General features: G+C 38.3%; 1 protein-coding gene across 1 annotated transcript in view; it reads left to right on the top strand.

Annotated features, from left to right (window-relative positions):
• Positions 1-21,607, top strand: part of LOC126162198 (nanos homolog 2) — a 78,935-nt gene extending 57,328 nt beyond the window's left edge. The window contains exon 2 of the mRNA XM_049918535.1: positions 19,405-21,607. Within this exon, the coding sequence (XP_049774492.1) occupies positions 19,405-19,832 (428 nt within the window). The 3' untranslated portion in view covers positions 19,833-21,607. The remainder of the gene's footprint in view (positions 1-19,404) is intronic.
• The last annotated feature ends 1,984 nt before the right edge of the window (positions 21,608-23,591 follow it).

Here is a 23,591-nt window from a genome sequence, read left to right as displayed (position 1 = left end):
CATTGCCGGCTGGCTGCAGCGTCTTCACTGCCAAGCTGGTCGCCATCTCTCTCGCATTAAGAGTATATCCGCTCCTGCTCAGGTGAGTCCCAAGACCCACCTAAGGGTGGTGCTACTCATATGTACTCATATGTATGCAGAGGTGAAATGTTCAGTGGTAGGATCTGTAGGAACTAAAACTTTTAAGATTTTGTTGGGCACAGGGGCGCAGGTGTCAATGTCTACTAAGAGTTTAATGGGGCGAAGGAAGTTAGACCCACCATGTTATAGATTGCATGGAGTGGGGGATAATGTCACCTTTGGGGGTCAGTGACGGTTGACTTTTGCATAGGGAAAGTCTGATTTGATGAATGCATGGAGGTAGTACCATAGGTAAGTGAGGGCTAAGACATGATCCTAGGAGTAGATTTCTTGCATCAACATCATGCCAAAATTGACCTTGGACAACGAACTGTGGAACTTGGTGGAATGTTATTTCAGCTAGGGGAAACTTGTCGATGCAGAGCTGTTTCGAGGGGCATTCAATGTAATGAACAAACCAATTGAGCCGCGTACATGAGCATTAACCCTTAATTCACATGAGTGTCTAGTGGCACCGGGAAGTCGCTTTGGGTAAGTGTAGAGTCAAATCTACCTGTGGGTACGGTATGTGTTGAACCCTTGGAGGATAATGAAGTTTTGGATCCATTAGGTTGTTTTGTGAAACATAGTGTTGTATGCGTACAAGAAGGAAACAATGGGCGAGTAGTCCCCGTGAATGTGGATAATTTTAGTGTTGTAGATGTGAATTTGAGAAAAGGAGTTTTAGTAGTGAATTTGGATGTACCAGATGACAGACTGGTGTTACAGAGGTAGGCATAGCGATCAACCACTAAATGCCGATAGAACTGCATTGTGTAACAAAGTTAGGCATTTGAAAGGAGGAGAAAAGATCATATGGAAGAATTGTTGTGGGAATTTAAGGATTTTTTTCCGCAAGGGCCATTACCAGCAACTCCATTAGTTCATTACATACCAACAGGGAACAAAGAACCTGCTTACCGTAAACCATACAGAATACCGAGGTATTTGCAGCCAGTTGTGGAGGATTTCATTGATCAGCAGCTTGTGGATGGTATTATAGAGCATAGTAATAGTTGCTGGGGAGTGGGCATTGTCGTTGTGCCTAAAAAATATGTGGATGGAACTAAGAAATAAAAGTTCTGTTGTGACTACCAATACCTCAATAATAAGATAGTAATGGAGGCATACCCCATTCCAAACATATTGGAGACTTTGGATCACTTCTGACAGTGCCAGGACTTTTCTACGATGGATTTGACAAGTGGTTATCATCAGTTAGAGGTTGGCTCCAGAGGATCTTCCAAAAACTTTCCCTACTCCTGGAGACCATTACCAGTACATAAGAATGTCATTTGATTTGAAAAACACTCCGGCAACGTTTTGGAGGTTTCTGACAGTATGTTGAGGAGTTTGAAACCACGGCAATGTCTTGTCTATTTGGATGACATTATAGTGTTTTCAAGTAGTATGGAGTGGCATAGACAGCAGTTAAGGAAGTCTTCATGAGGGTAAGAGCTGCTCGTTCGACATCAAGCCTGGAGAAATGTCATTTTGCATTGGAAGAAGTGAAATATTTAGGTCATATTATCAGTAAGGACGAAGTAAGAACAGATCGGAGATTGGTACAGGCTGTAAGGGATTTTTGGGAGCCAAAAACAGTTAAGTGCAATCATTCATCGGAATTTGCAATTTCTATCAGAAGTTCATAAAGGGTTTTGCAGATTTAGCTCAGCCATTGACGCGATTGTTACGGAAGGGTGTGTAATTTGAGTGGACAGAAGAGTGTCAGAAAGCGTTTGAAAAACTGAAAGAAGTGTTAACATAGTCTTTTTCTTGTGTTTCCAGATTTTGAAAAGGAATTTTTTTCTAGGATGCGATGCATCGAATCAAGCATTAAGGTGTGTTCTTAGTCAGGAAATTGATGGGAAAGAATATCCTGTAGCCTATGCGTCTAGGCAGTTGAATGCAGCGGAATTACTCAACAGCAGTGAGGGAGTTGCTTCGCATAATGTATGGAATCATATATTTTAAATGTTATTTATATGGGAGAATATTTCAGAAGAGTGCTGCATTGAAGTGGTTGTTGGGGTTCAAGGATCCATCCACTAGGTCTCCACTAGCCTTGAAAGGAGCACGGAAATGGGGATGCACTGAGTAGAAAGGTGGCAAAAGTAGAAGTCATAGGTTATGACCTAGCAGTATGGCAAGAATTACAGGATGCTGACAAAGATTGTAAATTGTATTGGACACAGCCACAATTTAATATGTACGATGGTCTTCTGTGCAGGGAAACGGAAGTTAGGGCCAAGGGTAGTAGTGCCAGCGAAGCTGAGAGATGACGTTTTAAAAGAAGCACATGATCATTTGTTATCTGGTCATGGTGGGAGTAGAGCGATGAATAGGAGAGTGGTGGAGAGGTATTGATGGAATGGTAGGAAAATAGATGTGGATCAGTATGTCAAGAATTGTATACCATGAGTGCAGAGAGCAGATTTGAGTTGGAAACGGATACAGCTACAGCGATTGCCGGAAGTGACCTGTCCATTTTCTATGTTGGAAATTGATGTCTTAGGACCTTGCAGTCAAACACCATTGGTGAATGGATTCGTTCTGACAATAATAGACCATTTTTCGTGGTGTGTGGAGATGGTGGCTATGCCAAATCAACAGGCAGCAGTGGTCGCCCAAGTGTGTATAAACAAATGGGTTTTGAAGTTTGGTGTACCAGAGACAATAATTACTGACCAAGGGACCAACTTCATGTTGGATTTAATGAACGAACTGTGTAAATTGTTTAACATACAGAAGTTGAAGAGGAGTGCATTGCATCCACAGCTGAACAGAAGGACAGAACGGGTACACAGAACAATCGGGGAAATGCTGAGTTTCTATGTGAGTTCTTGTCACGTCAGTGGGACGAGTATTTGAAGCATATTGTATGTGCATACAATGCAAAAGTCCATACCAGTACCAGTTCGTCCCATTTTGGTAGCGTACAGGCGAAAAGTGCTGTCACCATTTGATTTAGCGAAGCTACAGAAAGGAAGGACCAGTGAATATGTATGTCAATTTGGAGGACAATTCAGCATGTTTGGAAACGGGTACAAAAGGCGAATACGAAGGCTTTGGAAAAGCAGGAAGATACAGTGAAGCGGAAAGAAAGTTTACCGCAATATAGAGTAGGGCAATGGGTAATGCTATCCAGCCCCCATATGCCAAAAGGGAAAATGAAGTAGTTGATCATGAGATATCAAGGGCCATACAAAGTAGTTGAAACCATATCCCTCGTTAATGTTAAGCTTTAGCTGCCAACTAGAATGACAGAACACATTGGATGATTGCGACCATTTAAGGGTTTTCCAGATGTGATTCCAGGCATCTCACAGGAAGGGAAGAGGAAGAAAGAGAGTGGAGAGAGGTGTTAAGTGCAGGAAAAACGAGGTATTAAGTGCAGGAAAAACCAGGAAGATAAAACATGATACACCGTATGCCTTTTGATCCAGAAAGTAGTAGAATATTTGTAGTTTTTGTTTTCTTGTTATGTATGCGTTGGGTTTGTGTAGGTTAGGCATTGTATTTTCATAAGTTGCATGTGCTATAGAGTATTGTGAGCCTGCTGAGGACAGCAGTCTTTTTCAAGAGGGAGGATGGGTGATGGTGATCACTGTCCTCAGGTCACTGAAAAGGGGAGCATTGAGCAAGTTGGTAGAAGTAAAAAACTGATCTCGGCAGTTAACAGCTGGTACACCGAGATTAAGAGAGGAATTACAGAGCTGCCATAGAGGGAAGGCAACGGTATGTCCAGCCAGGATGATAAGCACCAATCTGGACACGTGCACAGTGCAGTTATTTTTAGCCAGGAGGAAAGACATAGACTGTTCAAGGGACATCATGGAGCCAAAATTGAGGTTGCAACAGGTCGGGATGCATTGGATGTTCTCCACATACAAAAATTGGATAATAGTAGCAAGTTGTTTTGAAAAGGGAGTATTTGCAGTTAAGCAGAATGTATATAGCTCAAAGGGAGCAGAATTTTAATCAGTGGAGCTGCATGTAACATAATAGGACCAACCTCTCATCTGCTAGCATCAATTTCAGCAGTCGCACAATTGAATTTTACATAGCCGCAGCTGTACTGGCCAGAAGCAACTTCAGAGTTTTTGCCAAGGCAGAATCTGACCTTGTTAAATCAAACTCTGGAGTCAGGTCTGTTGAGATCCGTAAAAAAGTTCATTTCAGAGCACGAGGGGTACATACCAGCCAAACAGCATTCTGATCAGGTGGAGAGCCAATTTCAAGAGGGAACCAGCAGTAGTCCAAATCCCAGTGGATTGGATACCGAGGGCACAAGACGGGTAGGTAAGGGGTTGATCGAGCATTAAGTGGAGTGGTCATCCAGTAAGGAATTTTTACATTTTCTCTCATGTCGCGTTTTAAGACCACATCTAAGTTTTCTAATAGTAGTAGTAAACATGTCAAAAGTACATGCCGACCCAAAAAAGGTTAGAGATTGACCCAGTCTTTCCGAAGGGGGAATAATTTAGCGGCACCACCGTTTAAGATAGGAAAAAGTTAGATTTCCATAGTTTGCAGTTTATGCAGAACATAACTGTGTCGATGTGGTCCGTGGTGGCTTAATCACTACTGGTTCCCTCTAAAGTGAGAAAACCAGTATCGCCGTCACCATACAGGCCCCACCTGATAGCTGTGTAACAGCAGCTATTGGCAGGTTTCTTTACCACAGGTTCCCAAGATATTTCTGTAAGTGTCAGAGGCAAAAGCTAGAAGCTTCCTTCAGGATCCTAAGCTTATGTTTATTTTTTGTTTTATTTATTTTTGCAGCTTTCATCAGTTTTTTGTAGAGTCTAAAGAGGAAAACTATACTGCTGGTCTGATGACACTGATGGGATTGTTTGGCAAAAAATTGCGATAAGACAGAACCCAAAGAAATTGCACTGTTCATATATAATTACCTCAAATTATCAGAGCCACAAAGAACAGACTTGTTCTTCTTATTAGCCATTTCATTTTGAACTAAAAGAATTCTGTAAAGCCAAATGATGTAGAGGTGTCAAAAAAATTGGGCTTAGTTATTTGCAGTTTTTCTGGCTCTAGCTCTAGTCACCAGAACTTTTGATATGTTCCACAGTGTGTGCTAAGAAATTGTAGAACGTATGAAAAGATGGCAGATTTGAGTACCAGTGGAATGTAGGCCCATTTTTACTGCACTTACACCTAATCACTGTTTTTTAGAGCGTTCTGTGCTTGCACCTCACAACCAGATCTAGTTTGTAGGTAGTTTAGAACATGGTATTTCTTATGGGAATGGTTTAAGAGTGCAAACATGCAAAGTTTTGGGTTTATATCACAATGATTTGTGGAGATATAAAAAGCTAAACTTCACTTTTTTTTCCAAGCATCTATTTTTTGGCTGAATTTGCTTCCAATTATAAATATGAAAATTGACCAAGAAATCTTATTTCTCTTAAGAGAGTACAAAAAGTTGTACACGGTGGCCTAGTCTTGTTTTCTTTGAAGATGTTGCTGGAGATATCGTGTATCAAAGTTGCCGAAAACTTACGGGTGCACGGTTTGTAGCTGTGCTATGGGGTCAAACAAATGACTGACTCTGCAAGTATTAAATTAGTGAAAGGAAAACTTCGCCATTGTTCATAGGGAACATGTGGGAACTTTCCTGAAATTAGACCATTTTGCATGGAAAGGCCCTCTTTCCTCCAAAGTGTATGGACATTCAGCTTGTGGGAAATGAAAGTAGCATATAATGATATGGTACATCCAGCAGAATTGCAACGGTTTCTCTAGGTTAACGAAAGTTTGGTTCGGCCTGCACCCTTGTTCCTCTTTCATGATTGAGTCTGCTGAACACTTTTCAATAGACAGATAATATTTATTTGGGAAGATTGTTCATTAATCTTGGTTTCTGTTTAAATGTCAAAGCAGGGAATAAAAAAATTGTCAGTTACTAATGGAAACCTTTAATTTACTGTGCCTGCTTTTGAAAACTTTTAGTCTTTTTATTAAATTTGCTATAAATGTTTTTATGGTAAAATGAATGAAAACTTAAGTCAGGAATACAGTGGACAAAAGTAATTGCTTTATTTTGAAGTGTTGCCCTTTTTTATAATCTTACCTTACTTAAAACTCAAATTTGTTATAGACTATTTCCCTTTCCTGTAAAGCACGATTAGTATTGCAGAGCCCCCATCCCCACCCAGTGACCAGGATCCAGTTTGAAATTCTGGTATTGCACTAATTTGGCTCGCCAAACATAATCATCAAAACAGGTTGCTCTGCTTGTGCTAAAAGAATTGTTAAATTAAATTTAGAATGAAGAACACTACAAAAGCTATAGTCTTACAGAAATGCAACATAAATAACGTAATGTTTGAAAGTAACAACTCAAGAATTCAGGTGCTGAGTTGTCAATAGGCATATAATTATAGCTGAGAGCTTTGCTAGCTTACAGGTGACTAAACCATCCAATGTCATAAATTACCATTTGCAGTGCTAACATACTTCCAGGCAGGATATTAATCAAACGACTTTACCCCCTTTTCTCGTGCTTGTGGGACTTCAATGCACAGTGCCTGAGGCGGTGGTAGTACCATCTCATCTGGTAGGGACCTTCTAATTGACCAGCTTCTCGGTGTCCTCTTCCTACTTTTTGACTACAGAAGTGATGAGCTGAAGACATCCCCTTATGTTTCACTCCCCACCAAACTAAATCCTGTAATGAAACCTTCACTTACTGGGATCTACTTCTAGCACTTGCCTCGACCCATGACACGGCTCCAGACCCTGATGCAATGTACAGATGAGCTAACACCTGACTGTACCCCAAAGGCAACATCCCCTCAGGGTCTTCAACTATCTTTGGCTCAAAGGTGCCTTCCCCTCGCAGTGGTGAGACAGCATAGTTGTCTCAATCCTTAAGCAAGGCAAGAACGCAATGTCTCTAGATAGCGGCTGGCCGATTATTGTGACCAATGTACTTTATAAGCTGCTTGAAAGGATGGTTGCTGAAAGATTATACTGTGTTCTAACATCTTTGTGCCCCCCCCCCCCCCAATAAGTGTGGTTTCCTGGAGGGATGATCCATAACTGAGCATCTGCTTAGGTTAGAAGTGGGAATCCAACAGGCTTGTTCTAAAAACAATCACCTTGTTGCAGTCTTTTTTTCGACCTGCATAAGGCGTATGACACTGATTGGCTTCATCACGTTTTATTTTCCCTGCATGAATGGAGCTTTCAGTGCACCCTACCAATTTTATTAGTCAATTTTTATCCGACTGGCAGGTTAGTCAGCACTTCACTCAATTCCCTGCAGGTCCAAGAGATTGGTGTCCCATAGTGCTGTTGGGTGTCATTCTTTTCGTAGTCACCATTAATGGGGTACCTCTGTTGGGGTACTGGTCACAACTGTTAAGTTGATGTTTCTATTTAGTACATCTCCCACTTGATTGTCTCTGCTGAAAGTCAGCTCCAAAGTGCCATCTGGCAGGCTTCTGTAGGGGATGTTTCCCATGGTTTCCATCCAATTCTCTCCTACAAAAATGTGGCTCATGCATATCTGCTGTCTTACTACAGTCCATCCTGACCTATAACTCTACTTTAGTACCTAGTACTTGGATATTGTAGCAGTGTCTTGCTTGTTGGCCCTTTTTGAAAAAAAGCTGACTTGGCTGCCCCGTAGTAGTCACTTGAAGACTAGCTGCATGCACAAGCTTCCTTGCTCACACACGTTCCACATCATTATGAAGTGTTGTATTCATTATCTATGGAACAAATATTGATCTAATCTAATCATCTTGGGGTGTTGTTCGTGCTACTCTTATCCATTTAATAGTACCATCAGGCTTTTTGCAGATAATGCAGTTATAATGAAGTACTATTTGGAAGAAGCTGCATAAATATTCAGTCAGATTTTAAAGATTTAAAAGTGGTACAGAGACTGGCAAGTTGCTTTAAGTGTACAGAAATATGAAATTTTACCTCACAAAAAAAAAACCCTACTATTCTATGAATACAACATCAGTGAGCCACAGCTGGAATCAACCAACTCGTATAAGTATGTGGTTGTAAGATGCTCTGGGTATATGAAATGGAATGATCACATGGGCTGTTGTGGGTAACTGGCAGGTTAGTCAGCACTTCACTCAATTCCCTGCAGGTCCAAGAGATTGGTGTCCCATAGTGCTGTTGGGTGTCATTCTTTTCGTAGTCACCATTAATGGGGTACCTCTGTTGGGGTACTGGTCACAACTGTTAAGTTGATTAAGTTCGGTTTACTGGCAGAATACTGAGGAAGTGCAATCAGTCTGCAAAGGAGATTACTTACAGATAACTCGTGCAACTGCTTCTAGAATATTGCTCAAGTGTGTGGAATCTGTAACAGATAGGAATCACAGGGCGGCAAATAGTAATGGTAAAGTTATTAGCTTACGTAGAAACTTGTGTTTTGACGCGGAAAAGTGTAAAAAATGCAGAAAAGTACTGAAAACCGGAATCACGTGGAAGGAATGTAATAACTCGTATCATTTTCAATGTGCAAAAGTGGACTCATCTGTGAAAGAAAATAATGAATTTATAACATGCTGGAACTGTAGTCAGTGCTGCATTCAGAACTCAGATAATTATCATAAAGCAAAAATTTGTGACTGTAGGTGTGAATTATCTGTTCTAGTCGGCGATATGGTAAGTGAAATCCAGAGCCTAAAGGCTGAAGTTCTCTCTTAAATAAGAAGGTGAGTGAATTTGAACAACAGCGCCTGATGAACGACTGCAGGCCTAAACTAAAAACCAAGGAAAGCTTTCCTGCTGTCAATACTCAAAACAGGTTTCAAATTCTCGAAGAAATAGTGGAACAAGAACAAGTTCAGTCCGTGCAAACTAGAAGTAATCCTTCAAGCACCAAAGAAACTGTCAGTGATAAGTTCAGAAAACATGAAGTCCCAAACTCGTGTGCAAAACGTGAAACTGAACGTAAACAAACTGTCCAAGGAAGTGGAATCTGTGAAATTACATGCAAGAAATCGTCCCTAGAGAAAAACAGAAGAAACAACGACAATCAGAAACACAAGCAGGGTCGGATTCTATTATATGGAGACAGCCATGGACGTGAAATAGCGCAAAACATCGCAAACATGCAAGACAGCTTTGCAGCTGTAGGCCACATCCAGCTTGGAGCCCCTCTTTCTGCTGTGGTGAAGCCGTGCATGCAGGAGTGTGACTCCTTCTCATCCAATGACTGTGTCGTTATTATGGGAGGTTCATTTGATGTAGCAAGAAATCAAGCAAATGATGCAAGAAGATATATGAAAGTGGTACTGGGTAAGTTAAATGACACTAAAACAGTTGTTGTCAACATTCCACAGAGGCATGATCTTATGAAACAGTCTATTGTGAACTGGGAAGTTCATAAAACAAATGACAGGATTATAGATCTATGTAGTAAATTTCAGAATGTGTCTCTAGTAGATGTCAGCTATCTAGAAAGGGAGCTGCACAAATCTCATGGTCTGCACATGAACAAGAGGCAAAAAGATCATTAGTAGCAAAATTATTGAGGAAGTCAGGCAACATTGTTCACAAAGTGATGAAAAGAAGTCCATTGCCATGGGGTGGTACAACCCACCTCAACAAAATCTGCCACAACACCAGCCACCACTGGCAAGCCAGGGAAACTTGTGAAGCCCGCTGGCCTCATTGCTAGTCCAAAATTATCCTGTAAGGTCCAGCAGGAAAAACTCGGCCTTAAAATCATACACCAGAATCTTGGTAGTCTTAGAAATAAGCATAATGATCTAGATGTAATTTCACGGATTGACAAACCTGATATATTAGTTGTAACTGAACATTGGTACAATGAAGCTCTGATAAGCATTAGTCAACCACTGTGTATGAAATTCTGCACAGCCTTCAGTAGAAAAGACAAGACTTGATGTGAGTGCCTTCTGCTTGGAAGGAGTCTCAGAATTTGCTGCAATAAACCTGAAATGGGGTAGAGATAACATAAGTTATTGGTGTTTACAGGCCACCTGCAGCAAATACAGATACCTTTTTTGTAAATCTTTCTGACTTTCTTGTATACATAGACACAAAATTTTCTGGGCCAAATGGTCATGTAAATATTATAGTTACAGGGGATATAAATATAGATTTATTAACAAATGTCAGCACCAAAAAGTTACATTGTCTGTGTGATGAATTTAACCTGACCCCACTCATTCGGAAACCCACTAGAGAAATTGGCAATAGTAAAACATGTCTTGACAACATAATAACAAACGTGTCCCACCTATCCCACAGTGCATCGGTTTTAAAACTAGCCATCTCAGATCACCATGCAGTACAGCTTAAATTGGAACACCATGAGGCCCCCACTGTCACCACAAAGCAACAGTTTGTAACTAAAAGAATAATGCATAATGACAACATAAATAGACTAAACTGGATGCTAGCACAAATAAAATGGTTTGAAAATAATAGCTTTTCATATGATAACTTTGCTGCTGACTTCTATTACTGCTTTGATACCACATGCCCAGTTGTAATCATAAAAATGAAACAAACAAAAAATATAAACAGAAATATTTGGGTAAATAGTAATGTCACTGAAGCGAGGGAAAAATTAAAACTACTCCACAGTGCAATGCTGAATAACAGAGATTCCTGAGCTAAAGGAAGCCTTCAAAATATATCAAGCACACTATAAGGACTTACTTACACAGACCAGGAGGAACTATGTTGCAAATAAGCTTCAAAACTCGCACAACATAACTACTGGCATCTGGGCAGTCATAAACAGTTTTAGAACCGGCAATGACAAATCCTGTATGGACTTTACTATTAACCACAATGGCATGCTCATAAAAGACCAACTGGAAATTGCAAATATTTTTAATGAATATTTTTCTTCCATAGGGGAAGCCATAAATGACAAACATAAAAACATGCACTACAGTTTTAAAGGTAATACATGTGACCATAGTATATATCTAGCCCCCACAAACTGTGCAGAAATAATGGGCATCATTAGCTCTCTAAAACCCTCTAATTCAGCTGGGCATCATGGCCTAAATACTAATGTTTTAAAAGCCTGTAGCCAAAATGTCTCTGTACCTCTGTCTGCAGCAGTCAACAATATAATAGAATCAGGCACCTTTCCAGACAGACTAAAAATAGCACAGGTAACACCCATTTTTAAGAAAGGTGACAAAAACAAAATAGAAAACTACAGACCAGTCTCAGTCCTTCCTGTCTTTTCCAAAATAGTTGAGAAATTTATATACAACAGGATTATAAACTTTAACAAACACAACCTGATGTTCAAAAATCAAAATGGATTCGTAAAAGGTAAATCAACTAGCACTGCAGCTGCTCAACTAATTGAAGAGGTGTTAGCGGGTATCGAAAGCAAGGAACATGTGGCAGGTTATACCTAGACCTGGAAAAAGCCTTTGATTGTGTGAATGTTGACATACTGTTAGACAAGCTATGGAACATGGGCATTAGAGGCACTGGTTATGACCTAATAAAGTGTTATATGAGCAATAGAAAGCAGTTTGTTCTACTTAAAATGGAAAGTGGTGTCTACAAATCAGAGATCACTTGCATAAAATATGGGGTGCCCCAGGGCTCGGTATTGGGCCCCCTTCTGTTCTTGATCTATGTAAATGATATTAAATACTGTACTATAAATTCCAAAATTGTTCTGTATGCCGATGACACGTCCATTGTATGTAAAAAGGAATCATGTAATGAACTAGAGGCAGAGTGTAATGTGACAAATGAAATTGTTCAGTTTTTTAATGAAAGGCACTTAAATGTAAGCACCAGTAAAACATGTTTGATGGAGTTTAACAAAAGTAGTTTGAATAATGAAATTAAGTTATACATGGGCAACGAATTGGTAAAGAAAGAGTCTAGTGTAAAATTCCTTGGCGTAACAATCCAAAGCAACCTGAAATGGGACACACACACATCGACTTTCTAGCAACTAAGTTGTCAAAAAATATATTTGCAATCAGTACTATTACCAAGTTCTGTAGAGACACCGTAGTCCTAAAGACTGCATACCATGCTTTTTTCTCCTCTCACTTGAACTATGGTATTGAAATTTGGGGGGCAACAACCAAAGGTAATCTAGATAAGCTACTCATTCTTCAAAAAAGGGGTGTGAGAATAATCTGTGGAGCAAAATATAGGGAATCTTGTCGCAACCTGTTTCCAAAGACAGAGGTGTTAACTGTTATAAACACATACATTCTAAAAACCATATTCCTTGTGAAAAGACTGCACCCAAACACTTACTCAGATTTCCACCAGTACAATACTAGAAATAAAGAAAGATTTTACATTGGCAGCCACAGAACAGCACTTTACAAAAAGGGGCCTCAGTATGCAGGTATAAAATTAGCTAATGCACTGCCTAGAGCAGTCATGGCTCTTCCTACAATTAAACTGAATCATCAGCTTAAGAAATTTTTAGTAAAACACCCTTTCTACACATTAGAAGAGTACCATACTTATATGAAGAACAACAAATGCTTGTGAAATTATGTGAATAGAAATAAGTAAACACCTTATTGTAATTTTGTTGTAAATTAATGACATATTCAGAAGAATGTCTCGTGTATTTTTTTAATCATTACTGTTTATGTGTACATGTGCAGTGTACCATTCGATGTTGAATAAAGCAATAATAATAATAATAATAATAAAATAATAATAATAATTATTATTATTATTATTATTATTATTGACTTTTTTTTTTCTCAGACTTAAGTCTGGTTAAAAATGGAACGTGACGCGGACCTCGGTCAAGCGTGACTTCCTTGTAACTGTATGGTATATGTTATATTGCATTTAGGAACTTTCGGGTAATTGAACATGTATCAATAATTACAGATTTTTGTAGTTGTATATATATGTTTGGATGTAGCTGTATTGCATTGATGTACTGGTGAATATTGTGAGGTATGACTCCTGTAGTTGATAGTATAATTGGGATAATGTCGACTTTCTCCTGATGCCACATGTCCTTGACTTCCTCAGCCAGTTGGATGTATTTTTCAATTTTTTCTCCTGTTTTCTTCTGTATATTTGTTGTGTTGGGTATGGATATTTCAATTAGTTGTGTTAATTTCTTCTTTTTATTGGTGAGTATGATGTCAGGTTTGTTATGTGGTGTTGTTTTATCTGTTATAATGGTTCTGTTCCAGTATAATTTGTATTCATCATTCTCCAGTCCATTTTGTGGTGCATACTTGTATGTGGGAACATGTTGTTTTATTAGTTTATGTTGTATGGCAAGTTGTCGATGTATTATTTTTGCTACATTGTCATGTCTTCTGGGGTATTCTGTATTTGCTAGTATTGTACATCCGCTTGTGATGTGATCTACTGTTTCTATTTGTTGTTTGCAAAGTCTGCATTTATCTGTTGTGGTGTTGGGATCTTTAATAATATGCTTGCTGTAATATCTGGTGTTTATTGTTTGATCCTGTATTGCGATCATGAATCCTTCCGTCTCACTGTATATATTGCCGTTTCTTAGCCATGTGTTGGATGCGTCTTGATCTATGTGTGGCTGTGTTAGATGATGCGGGTGCTTGCCGTGTAGCGTTTTCTTTTTCCAATTTACTTTCTTTGTATCTGTTGATGTTATGTGATCTAAGGGGTTGTAGAAGTGGTTATGAAATTGCAATGGTGTAGCTGATGTATTTATATGAGTGATTGCTTTGTGTATTTTGCTAGTTTCTGCTCGTTCTATAAAGAATTTTCTTAAATTGTCTACCTGTCCATAATGTAGGTTTTTTATATCTATAAATCCCCTTCCACCTTCCTTTCTGCTTAATGTGAATCTTTCTGTTGCTGAATGTATGTGATGTATTCTATATTTGTGGCATTGTGATCGTGTAAGTGTATTGAGTGCTTCTAGGTCTGTGTCACTCCATTTCACTACTCCAAATGAGTAGGTCAATACTGGTATAGCATAAGTATTTATAGGTTTTGTCTTGTTTCTTGCTGTCAATTCTGTTTTCAGTATTTTTGTTAGCCTTTGTCTATATTTTTCTTTTAGTTCTTCTTTAATATTTGTATTATCTATTCCTATTTTTTGTCTGTATCCTAGGTATTTATAGGCATCTGTTTTTTCCATCGCTTCTATGCAGTTGCTGTGGTTATCCAATATGTAATCTTGTTTAGTGTGTTTGCCCTTGACTATGCTATTTTTCTTACATTTGTCTGTTCCAAAAGCCATATTTATATCATTGCTGAATACTTCTGTTATCTTTAGTAATTGGTTGAGTTGTTGATTTGTTGCTGCCAGTAGTTTTAGATCATCCATGTATAGCAAATGTGTGATTTTGTGTGGGTATGTTCCAGTAATATTGTGTCCATAATTTGTATTATTTAGCATGTTGGATAGTGGGTTCAGAGCAAGACAGAACCAGAAAGGACTTAGTGAGTCTCCTTGGTATATTCCACGCTTAATCTGTATTGGCTGTGATGTGATGTTATCTGAATTTGTTTGGATATTAAGTGTGGTTTTCCAGTTTTTCATTACTGTGTTTAGAAACTGTATCAATTTAGGATCTACTTTGTATATTTCCAAAATCTGTAGTAACCATGAGTGGGGTACACTATCAAAGGCTTTTTGGTAATCAATATATGCGCAGCGTAGGGACCTTTGTTTAGTTTTAGCTTGATATGTCACCTCTGTATCTATTATCAGTTGCTCTTTACATCCTCGTGCTCCTTTGCAGCAGCCTTTTTGTTCTTCGTTTATAATTTTGTTCTGTGTTGTATGTGTCATTAATTTCTGTGTGATGACTGAAGTTAATATTTTGTATATTGTTGGTAGGCATGTTATGGGGCGATATTTAGCTGGGTTTGCTGTGTCTGCTTGATCTTTAGGTTGAAGATAGGTTATTCCATGTGCAAGTGTATCAGGGAATGTGTATGGGTCTGCAATGTAACTGTTAAATAATTTAGTTAGATGTGAATGTGTTGAGGTGAACTTCTTTAGCCAGTAATTTGCTATTTTATCATTTCCAGGGGCTTTCCAATTGTGTGTAGAATTAATTGCTCGGGTGACTTCATGTTGCAAAATTTTCACTTCAGGCATTTGTGGTATCATCTTGTATGTGTCTGTTTCTGCTTGTATCCACCGTGCATGCCTGTTATGTTGTACCGGGTTTGACCATATGCTGCTCCAGAAGTGTTCCATGTCTGTTATGTTTGGTGGATTGTCTATTTTAATGTGTGTGTTATCCATTGTTTGGTAAAATCTCTTTTGGTTTGTGATGAATATTTGGTTTTGTTTCCTTCTATTTTCACTTTTTTTGTATCTTCTAAGTCGTTTGGCCAATGCTTGCAATTTCTGCTTTTTTTCATCTAATTGCTCTATTGCTTCTTGTTGTGAGATTTTACCTAACCTTTTTCGTTTTTTGTCTGATATTTCATTTCTTATAAATTGTGTTAGCTGTCCTATGTCTTTTCTCAGTTTTTCTATTCTGATCTGTAACCTGTGTTGCCACGCTGGTTTTGTGTGTTTCTTCTGTGTGTTGGTTTGTTCTGATCTCTGCCTAGTGTGTATATTTAGTGTAGTGAGTGCTCCTATATAGACCAGTAGTTGTAACTCTTCCATAGTTGTGTTTTCATTTATTTTGTTGTGTATGATTGTGTTGACAGTTTTTATTGTTGTTTCGACTTGTGCGTTATTTGGCGGTCTATGCAAGAATGGTCTAATGTCTGTATTTGTGTCTTTGTATTCTATATATGTCAGCTGAAATTTCTCTTCTATATCTAACACGTGTCTCTCTTCGTGTTCTATTTGTGCTTGTTCTGGTGGCTGTCTTAAGATTTCGTTTTCCTCTGATTGTTTAATTGATGCGTGTTGGTCTTTGTTTGTTTGCTCTGGGATGTTTGAGTCCATTACTGTGTTTTCTTCCTCTTCTGATTGCACATTATTTTGTTCCAGTATTTGTTGTACTTGTTGTTTGATGTTTTCTAATTCTGACTGGGGTATCCTGTTATTTTTGATTATTACACGGATCTGATCAGCTAGTCGTTGTTCTGTTAAAAATTTTAATTCCGGGTATCTGGTGATAAATGTTGTGTATACTTGTGATCTGTATCCAGTTGTGTTGGTTCCTAGGTTTGTTGCTTGGTAATAACAGAACATGAGGTGTCGATTAACTTCATCTGACCATCTCATCCTCTGTCTTTGTTTTCCTTCTAGGGTGGTTGCAGGAAGCATATCCTGCAAAACACCTCTATTCGGATTTAAATCCTTTTCCAGTTGGCTAGCAGTGTCGTTACCATTGTGGGCGGGCATAGGGTTCAAGCGTCGTCCCCGACCATGACGGCACTTGTCCGAGGCTTCTTTAGTTCTGTCCTGAACCAAGCAATCACACTAAAAGGGGGGTTAGCCCTATTAGTGGTTTGTTCTTTTCGTCGCCTTTTACGACTGGCAGAACATACCGGAGGCCTATTCTTTTCCGGGCCTCCACGGGGTTTATTATTATTATTATTATTATTATTATTATTATTATTATTATTATTTCTATTCTCAGACGTTATGTCTGGTCAAAAATGGACAGTGACGCAGACCTTGATCAAGCGTGACTTCCTTTTAACTGTACGGTGTATGTTATATTGCATTTAGGAACTTTCGGGCCATTGAACATGTATCAATAATTACAGATTTTTGTAGTAGTAGTTTTGTAGTTGTTGTTGTTATTATTATTATTATTATTATTATTATTATTATTATTATTATTATTATTATACAGAGAAGGGGTAGCATGAAGGGTCACTGGTTTCTTTGTGTGGGAGAGTCACAGATACTGAAAGAACTGAAATAGAAGACGTGAAGATAGACGTAAACTCTCCCGGGAAAGTCTGTTAATGAAGTTTCAACAACCGGGCTTAAATGATGACTCTAAGAATATCTTATAACTCCCTTGTATTGCTCACACAGGGATTGTTATAAGTCCCTTGTATTGCTCACACAGGGATTGTGAGGATGATTAGAGTAATTACTGCATGCACAGAGGCATTTAGTCAATCAGTCTTCCCCACTCCGTACGTGAATGGAACAGGAAGAAACCCTAATAATTGGTACAATGGGATGTATCCTTTGCCTTGCCCCTCAGGGTGGTTTGCAGAGTATAAATGTTGTTGTAGATTTATAAGGCCGTGGTTTCATCCCAACTGGACTATGGTTGCCAGGTTTATCGCTTGGCAGTTCCCTTCAGCTTTAAAACTGTTTGACCCAGTTAGTCACCTTAGTGTGCATCTGTCCACTGGATTCTTTCACACTAATCCTGTAGATAGCCTTCTTGCTGAAGCATGGATCTTCCCCCTTCAGATTTGAGAGTACCAGTGTTTAGTCCTACATGCAGTCCCCATTTGACAATTCCTTGATCACTCTGTGCCCCATTCTCTTGATATATTAGGTGTCATCGTCCTGCTACCTGCCCACAGGTGGGCCTAGCAGTTGGAATGCGCCTAGCTTCCCTCTGTCAAAAATCCCCATCTCCCCTCCTTAGATTGTGTTCCCTATTTTCTCATGCTCTCACCTTTGGATGGTGCCCAGGTCATGGATTAGGACTGATTTCTTCCTAAAGTTGGTCACCTCCATTTTTTTTTTTTCAGCATCTGTTATGTCCACTTCTATGGGTTCCAATTTATCATCATCTTATACACTGACGACTCTAGAACTGTGGGTTAGATAGGGTGTGCTTTTACGTTTTCTGCTGGCAGGGAATGCCACTCACTGTCGGTAACATCTAGTGTTTTCACACAGAGGCAGCAGATGTTGGTATAGCCCACCATTTTATTACATGGGTGTCTCTTCACCATGTTTTAATATGTAGTGTCTCAATGAGCAGTCTCAGGCTATTGATGAGTGCTATCTATCCTTCTTGCTGACGTTTCTCATGCTGCCTGCTCAGTTGTCTTTCTTTCGGGTCTCAAATTACGTGGACATCCTGGGAATGAACTGGCAAATGGTTTGGCTAGAGGAGCACCTAGTTGCTCACTGTTCACTTTACCGACACCAGGTGCAGATTTGGGGGTGCAAAAGAGATCTGCACTTGCTTGGAAGTGGAATATCTGATGGGCTACAGCCCCATCTAATACTCTTTCTCCAGTCAGATAGGCTGCTGCAGCATGGTGCTTTCCTTCCACTCCTCCTGGAAGGAATCCACAACCCTATGTTTTCTTTTGTTGATGACATTTCTTTCTATGATACTATTTTATATAATTAGCATCCTGTAATAGGGACCTAATGGTCCCTTCCTGCTCTTAATAAAATGTACAGAATTCTGTGCTAGGCTCTATCATTGGTGCTGAGCAACTACACAGCATGGAGCCACCCCCCTCCCAAATTGTGGTTGTGGAGCTTTTAATCTCCCTCTGGAGCAGGTCCAGTGTGTTTGGGGATGGGCATCTCCTGCTGTGTGCAGGTTCTGGGGGATTCCTGACCCTACTTCCTTGACCGGCCTACTCTTTCATCCTTTTATTGTTCTGTTTTATTTGCTTTTGGATTCAGTTTGCTTCCTTTCTGCGGCATCCAATTTTCTCTGCTGGGTGCCACTTTGTTGAATAATCAGTGCCCTTGACTGTAATGTATTAAAGAGTGTGACAGCTGTGGGTGGGATGTTTCCTGTTGCATGTGGAGCACCAGGGATGCTCACATGCTGACTTCTCTCTCTCCTTCATCTTTCAGTCATTATTGACACTACAAATGATGTCCATTACATTTTTAGCCATCATGCTTTTACTGTTATGAATGATTGTTGGTAGAGCATATTACATTAAACAATCAATCTAGAATGTAATCCTGCTCAAGCAGAAAGTTCAAATTTGTGTCCGCAGCTCGTGGTCATGCGGTAGCGTTCTCGCTTCCCACGCCCGGGTTCCCGGGTTCGATTCCCGGCGGGGTCAGGGATTTTCTCTGCCTCGTGATCACTGGGTGTTGTGTGATGTCCTTAGGTTAGTTAGGTGTAAGTAGTTCTAAGTTCTAGGGGACTGATGACCATAGATGTTAAGTCCCATAGTGCTCAGAGCCATTTGAACCATTTTTTTCAAATTTGTCATTAGAATCTGTGTGAGAGTATTCTTTCTTGAAGAGTGATTGTTTCTTTCTGGGTATTGCTTTGAATATTGAGGAAATATCTAAGGTGCTATAAGGTAGTATTATGTTAATTAGGTCATTTGCATTTTAATATCGAGAAGCATATTCAAAGATAATACTATAAAATACTTTAAAGTTAAATTGTTCAGTAATCCTCCTTAAAATATTTTTAGGTGATGTCATGGAAGAATTCCGAAGAAATGGAAGAGAGGTTCCTATTGATGATTCAACTATGCAGTGGGAGTCTAATTTTAATCTGTTGTATGCACATAGTAGACACATTGAAACACAATATTGTTTGCAGAAAGATTGTTCGCCAAGCATATATGCAAAGAAAGGCATATGGTGTGCATTTTGTAGGAATAATGGTGAATCTGATAAGATTTTTAGAAGCCATCAGCTGAAAGATAACTATGGTAAAACAGTTTGTCCCATTCTTCAAAAGTATGTATGTCCACTTTGTAAAGCAACTGGTCGTGAGGCTCATACAGTGAAGTACTGTCCAAGAAACCCCAATCCTCTTCCTGTGGCACTCATGAATGTCTTGAAAGCACAAAGGTCAGAAACAAGCAAAGCTCGTGTAAAGAGAAATCGATACTAGAGTCACTGGATGTTTGCTGTATTGTTTTATTTTTTATATGTACTGTCCGTGTTTAAACACCAGTACATGGATTATTTTTAGATTTGTTACTGATAAGATATTTATTAAAATATCAAGATTGTTAGCCTGAAGTAAAATGTTTAATTTTGTTTATAATTTTATAAGTATGCTGTACTTGTTGATTTGTGCATTGTAGTAGGCATGCAAATATATTAAAAAGTGTCCTTGAATATTGGAAACTACATGACAATGTTACTTTTGTTAACTTTACGTTAACATTATTATTTAATGACAACATGAAGTGCTTTATAGTGATCACTGAAGAAAATTCTTGTACAAACGTATTTTAAGTGTTTTTATGTAGTTATATCTGTTACGAAATTTATTATTTTTAAATGCTTCATATGGAGTGAGATAACAGGTACAGTAGCTCATATCCTAACAGCAGCCAGTTTCCTATAAATTTGACAGTTTTGTATAGGGCTTTTGTGTTAGTTCACCAGAACTGCTAGTTTTTGTACATTTGTAGGCAAAAATCTTCTTCCTGTTATGCAGTCATTTGGAAACAATTTTTAAATGTTTCATGCAGTAACAGTGAAATAAATTCACCTGAAGTTTTTTCAGATGGTGGACTTAAGAAATAATTGCTGCTAACAGAAATCATATTTTTTTAAAATTTTTGATCACTTTTTGATTCATTTGAGGAAGAACGGAGTTTGAATTTAACTTCTGACATTGATAACATTTTTATAGTTGTACCAAAAAAGTTAGTGTACCTGTGAAATACTGTTAATATTTTACTGTTGATAATGTGGAAGTCCTTTGTGATTAAAATATCGGAAGCAAATTGTAGATTCAATCATGCTGTATATATAATGCTCCGAAATTTGGTGATATGAGTAGTCACTACTGTTGGGTCAGATGAGACATGAATTGTAATGTTACAACAAATTTTCACAAAGTTTTTGAATTGGACAAGTTATTTCTTACCAAAATTGCTGTTTATCTCAAGAGAGATTGCCATTCTGCATGTGTCATCAGCTGTATAAAACTATCCAAATAGTGATGAACATGAAAGTAAGCTTAGGTCACTAGTTCTAAACTTATTCTTCATGCTTAAAATACTTAAATTATTCAAAGTGCTTCTGATCTGTTTAGAATTTCATTTTGTAAAACTTGATGTTGCACTTAAAATCTAGAATTGGTTGTGCAAGTATGAATATAACTCACAGGTCATGAAGTTTTAAACAGTATTATGTAAATAATTTTATTAGGCATGAATGCTACTGAATGGTAAACATTTTAGTACAATGAAATTGGCTTTGTAAGATAATGCAATTTTTTTGTGTGCCTATTGTTACCTGTTTTCGTTTAATGAAATGTAATTTCCCTTCCGCAACAATCACCTGAGAGTCTAGGTCTAAAGTTCTATGAATAATTCAAAATAGACTGGAATAAAAGAAGCCTTCAAAATGTTACACCTCACTTATTTGGAGAATAGATCAGGGTTTTAAATTTTGCTGCTTGCGCTAAGTAAAAAGAATGTTCAATTTCTCTTTTATTATAAAATTTTCTGTGAATTAGAATTTTTTCAAATTCAAAATACTGTGTACAGTTGAAGGAAAAAGTAAAATTGTTAAAAATGTTTTTCTTTTTCCCTGTTTGTCTTGAAGTTGTGTTTTGGTGTGATCTCCAATGAAGACAAGCTGTCGCTGAATGTGAAGCTTTAAAATGTGTTAAACTGCTCAGTCAGTCTAAAAAATTATCCCATTACACAACTGGAGGGATGTTTTGTAATAAATAGGTGAATAAAGGGCAATGATTTAAATTGTTTGTACTTACTTTTGTATGGAGTAAGTGTAACTGACAGTAGAATTGAAGCTTAACTCATGTGTGACAGCAATGTAGCACCAAGCACACATAGCTAAGTTTATTCATCTCAGCAGTTTCACATAGTGTGAACTAATTGGGTACACAGAATAATGTACCCTCACTGACTGATTAGGCCAGCTGCCAGTTACACTGGCCAGCTTCAGCAGATGGGCGCTCTCTCTCTCTCTCTCTCTCTCTCTCTCTCTCTCTCTCTCTCTCCCCCCGCCCTCCCTATCCCTCAAAACAAGGGTCAAGTAACTTGATTTTTTTTATGTATCGGAGTGTACCTTAACTTCAAACATATAGAAGTTAACATAATGAAGTCATCGCGGAATATTACTTTGTGTTGAGCTCGATTTACAAACATTAATTGAAAAAGTATAATTGTTTATATCTTAACACTTGTGATGATTTAGAGCACACATTATTGAGAGTTAAATATAGCTAAAAGTAGAATAGTAGTTCAAAATTGATAGTGGCACTGATAAGACTTCTTTCAGAAGAGCTATTGAATGGTGTTATTGCCAGGGCTGCAAGTCCACATGGTACATGGAGGGTTCAATGTAACAGGATAGAAAATGATTACTGTGTAATGTAGGTTTAGCATAAATCAACAGACAGAACCTCCAAGTGCGTTGAAATTTTTTTCTGTGGTGACAAGTGTTCGAATTGCACAATAGTCTCGCTGGTTTTATTGTATATTGCACTTTACACTATAAATGGCAGCCAATTAATTCTTGTCTTTGTCCCAAAATTAAGGGTATATTTTGATTCGAACCAGCAGTTGATTGTACATGGTAAATGAATGACCTGTTGAAATGGTTTGTTCAAAATCATATAGTTGCTGTTGCTATAGTTTGTTAAAAAGTTTCGTGCAAAACTCGATATTTGTGCTCTGCCTGTTAAATGCAAACTGTGCTTCCCTTTTGATGGGCCTGAAGGGAGAACAATAATGTCAAATTTGGTGGTAAGAGGGCCCAGTGGACAGCCCATCAAAAACTAAACACCAGTAAATTACGAAAACAGGAAGATGATGTACTGGACTGTGGGGAAAAAAGCAAGAGAGAAATAGTGAACAGTCCAAGAATAAAAAGTATAATATAGAGCAGCTGGGAACACAAATGGCATCCTGGTTGTTACGGTGTTGGACTTCTAGGTGGGTGAACCTCACACATCATAATAATAATAATAATAATAATAATAATAATAAAAATAGAACACGAAGTGACACACATGTTAGATATAGAAGAAAAATTTCAGCTGACATATATAGAATACAGACACAAATACAGACATTAGACCATTCTTGCATAGACCACCAAATAACCCACAAGTCGAAACAACAATAACAACTATCAACACAATCATACACAACAAAATAAACGAAAATACAACTATGGAAGATTTAAAACTACTGATTTATATAGGAGCACTCATTACACTAAATATACACACTAGGTAGAGATCAGAACCAACCAACACACAGAAGAAACCCACAAAACCAGCATGGCAACACAGGCTACAGATCAGAATAGAAAAACTGAGAAAAGACATCGGACAGCTAACACAATTTATAAGAAATGAAATATCAGACAAAAAACGAAAAAGGTTAGGTAAAATCTCACAAGAAGCGATAGAGCAATTAGATGAAAAGAAGCAGAAATTACAAGCATTGGCCAAACGACTTAGAAGATACAAAATAAGTGAAAATAGAAGGAAACAAAACCAAACATTCAACACAAACCAAAAGAAATTTTACCAGACAATAGATAACATACACATTAAAATAGACAATCCACCACACATAACGGACATGCAACACTTCTGGAGCAACATATGGTCAAACCTGGTACAACATAACAGGTATGCACGGTGGATACAAGCAGA

The sequence above is a fragment of the Schistocerca cancellata genome, chromosome 1 (assembly GCF_023864275.1).
Source record: "Schistocerca cancellata isolate TAMUIC-IGC-003103 chromosome 1, iqSchCanc2.1, whole genome shotgun sequence".
Classification (NCBI taxonomy): domain Eukaryota; kingdom Metazoa; phylum Arthropoda; class Insecta; order Orthoptera; family Acrididae; genus Schistocerca; species Schistocerca cancellata.
Note: the sequence above shows the minus strand (reverse complement) of the source record. Positions and strands in the feature narration are given on the sequence as shown.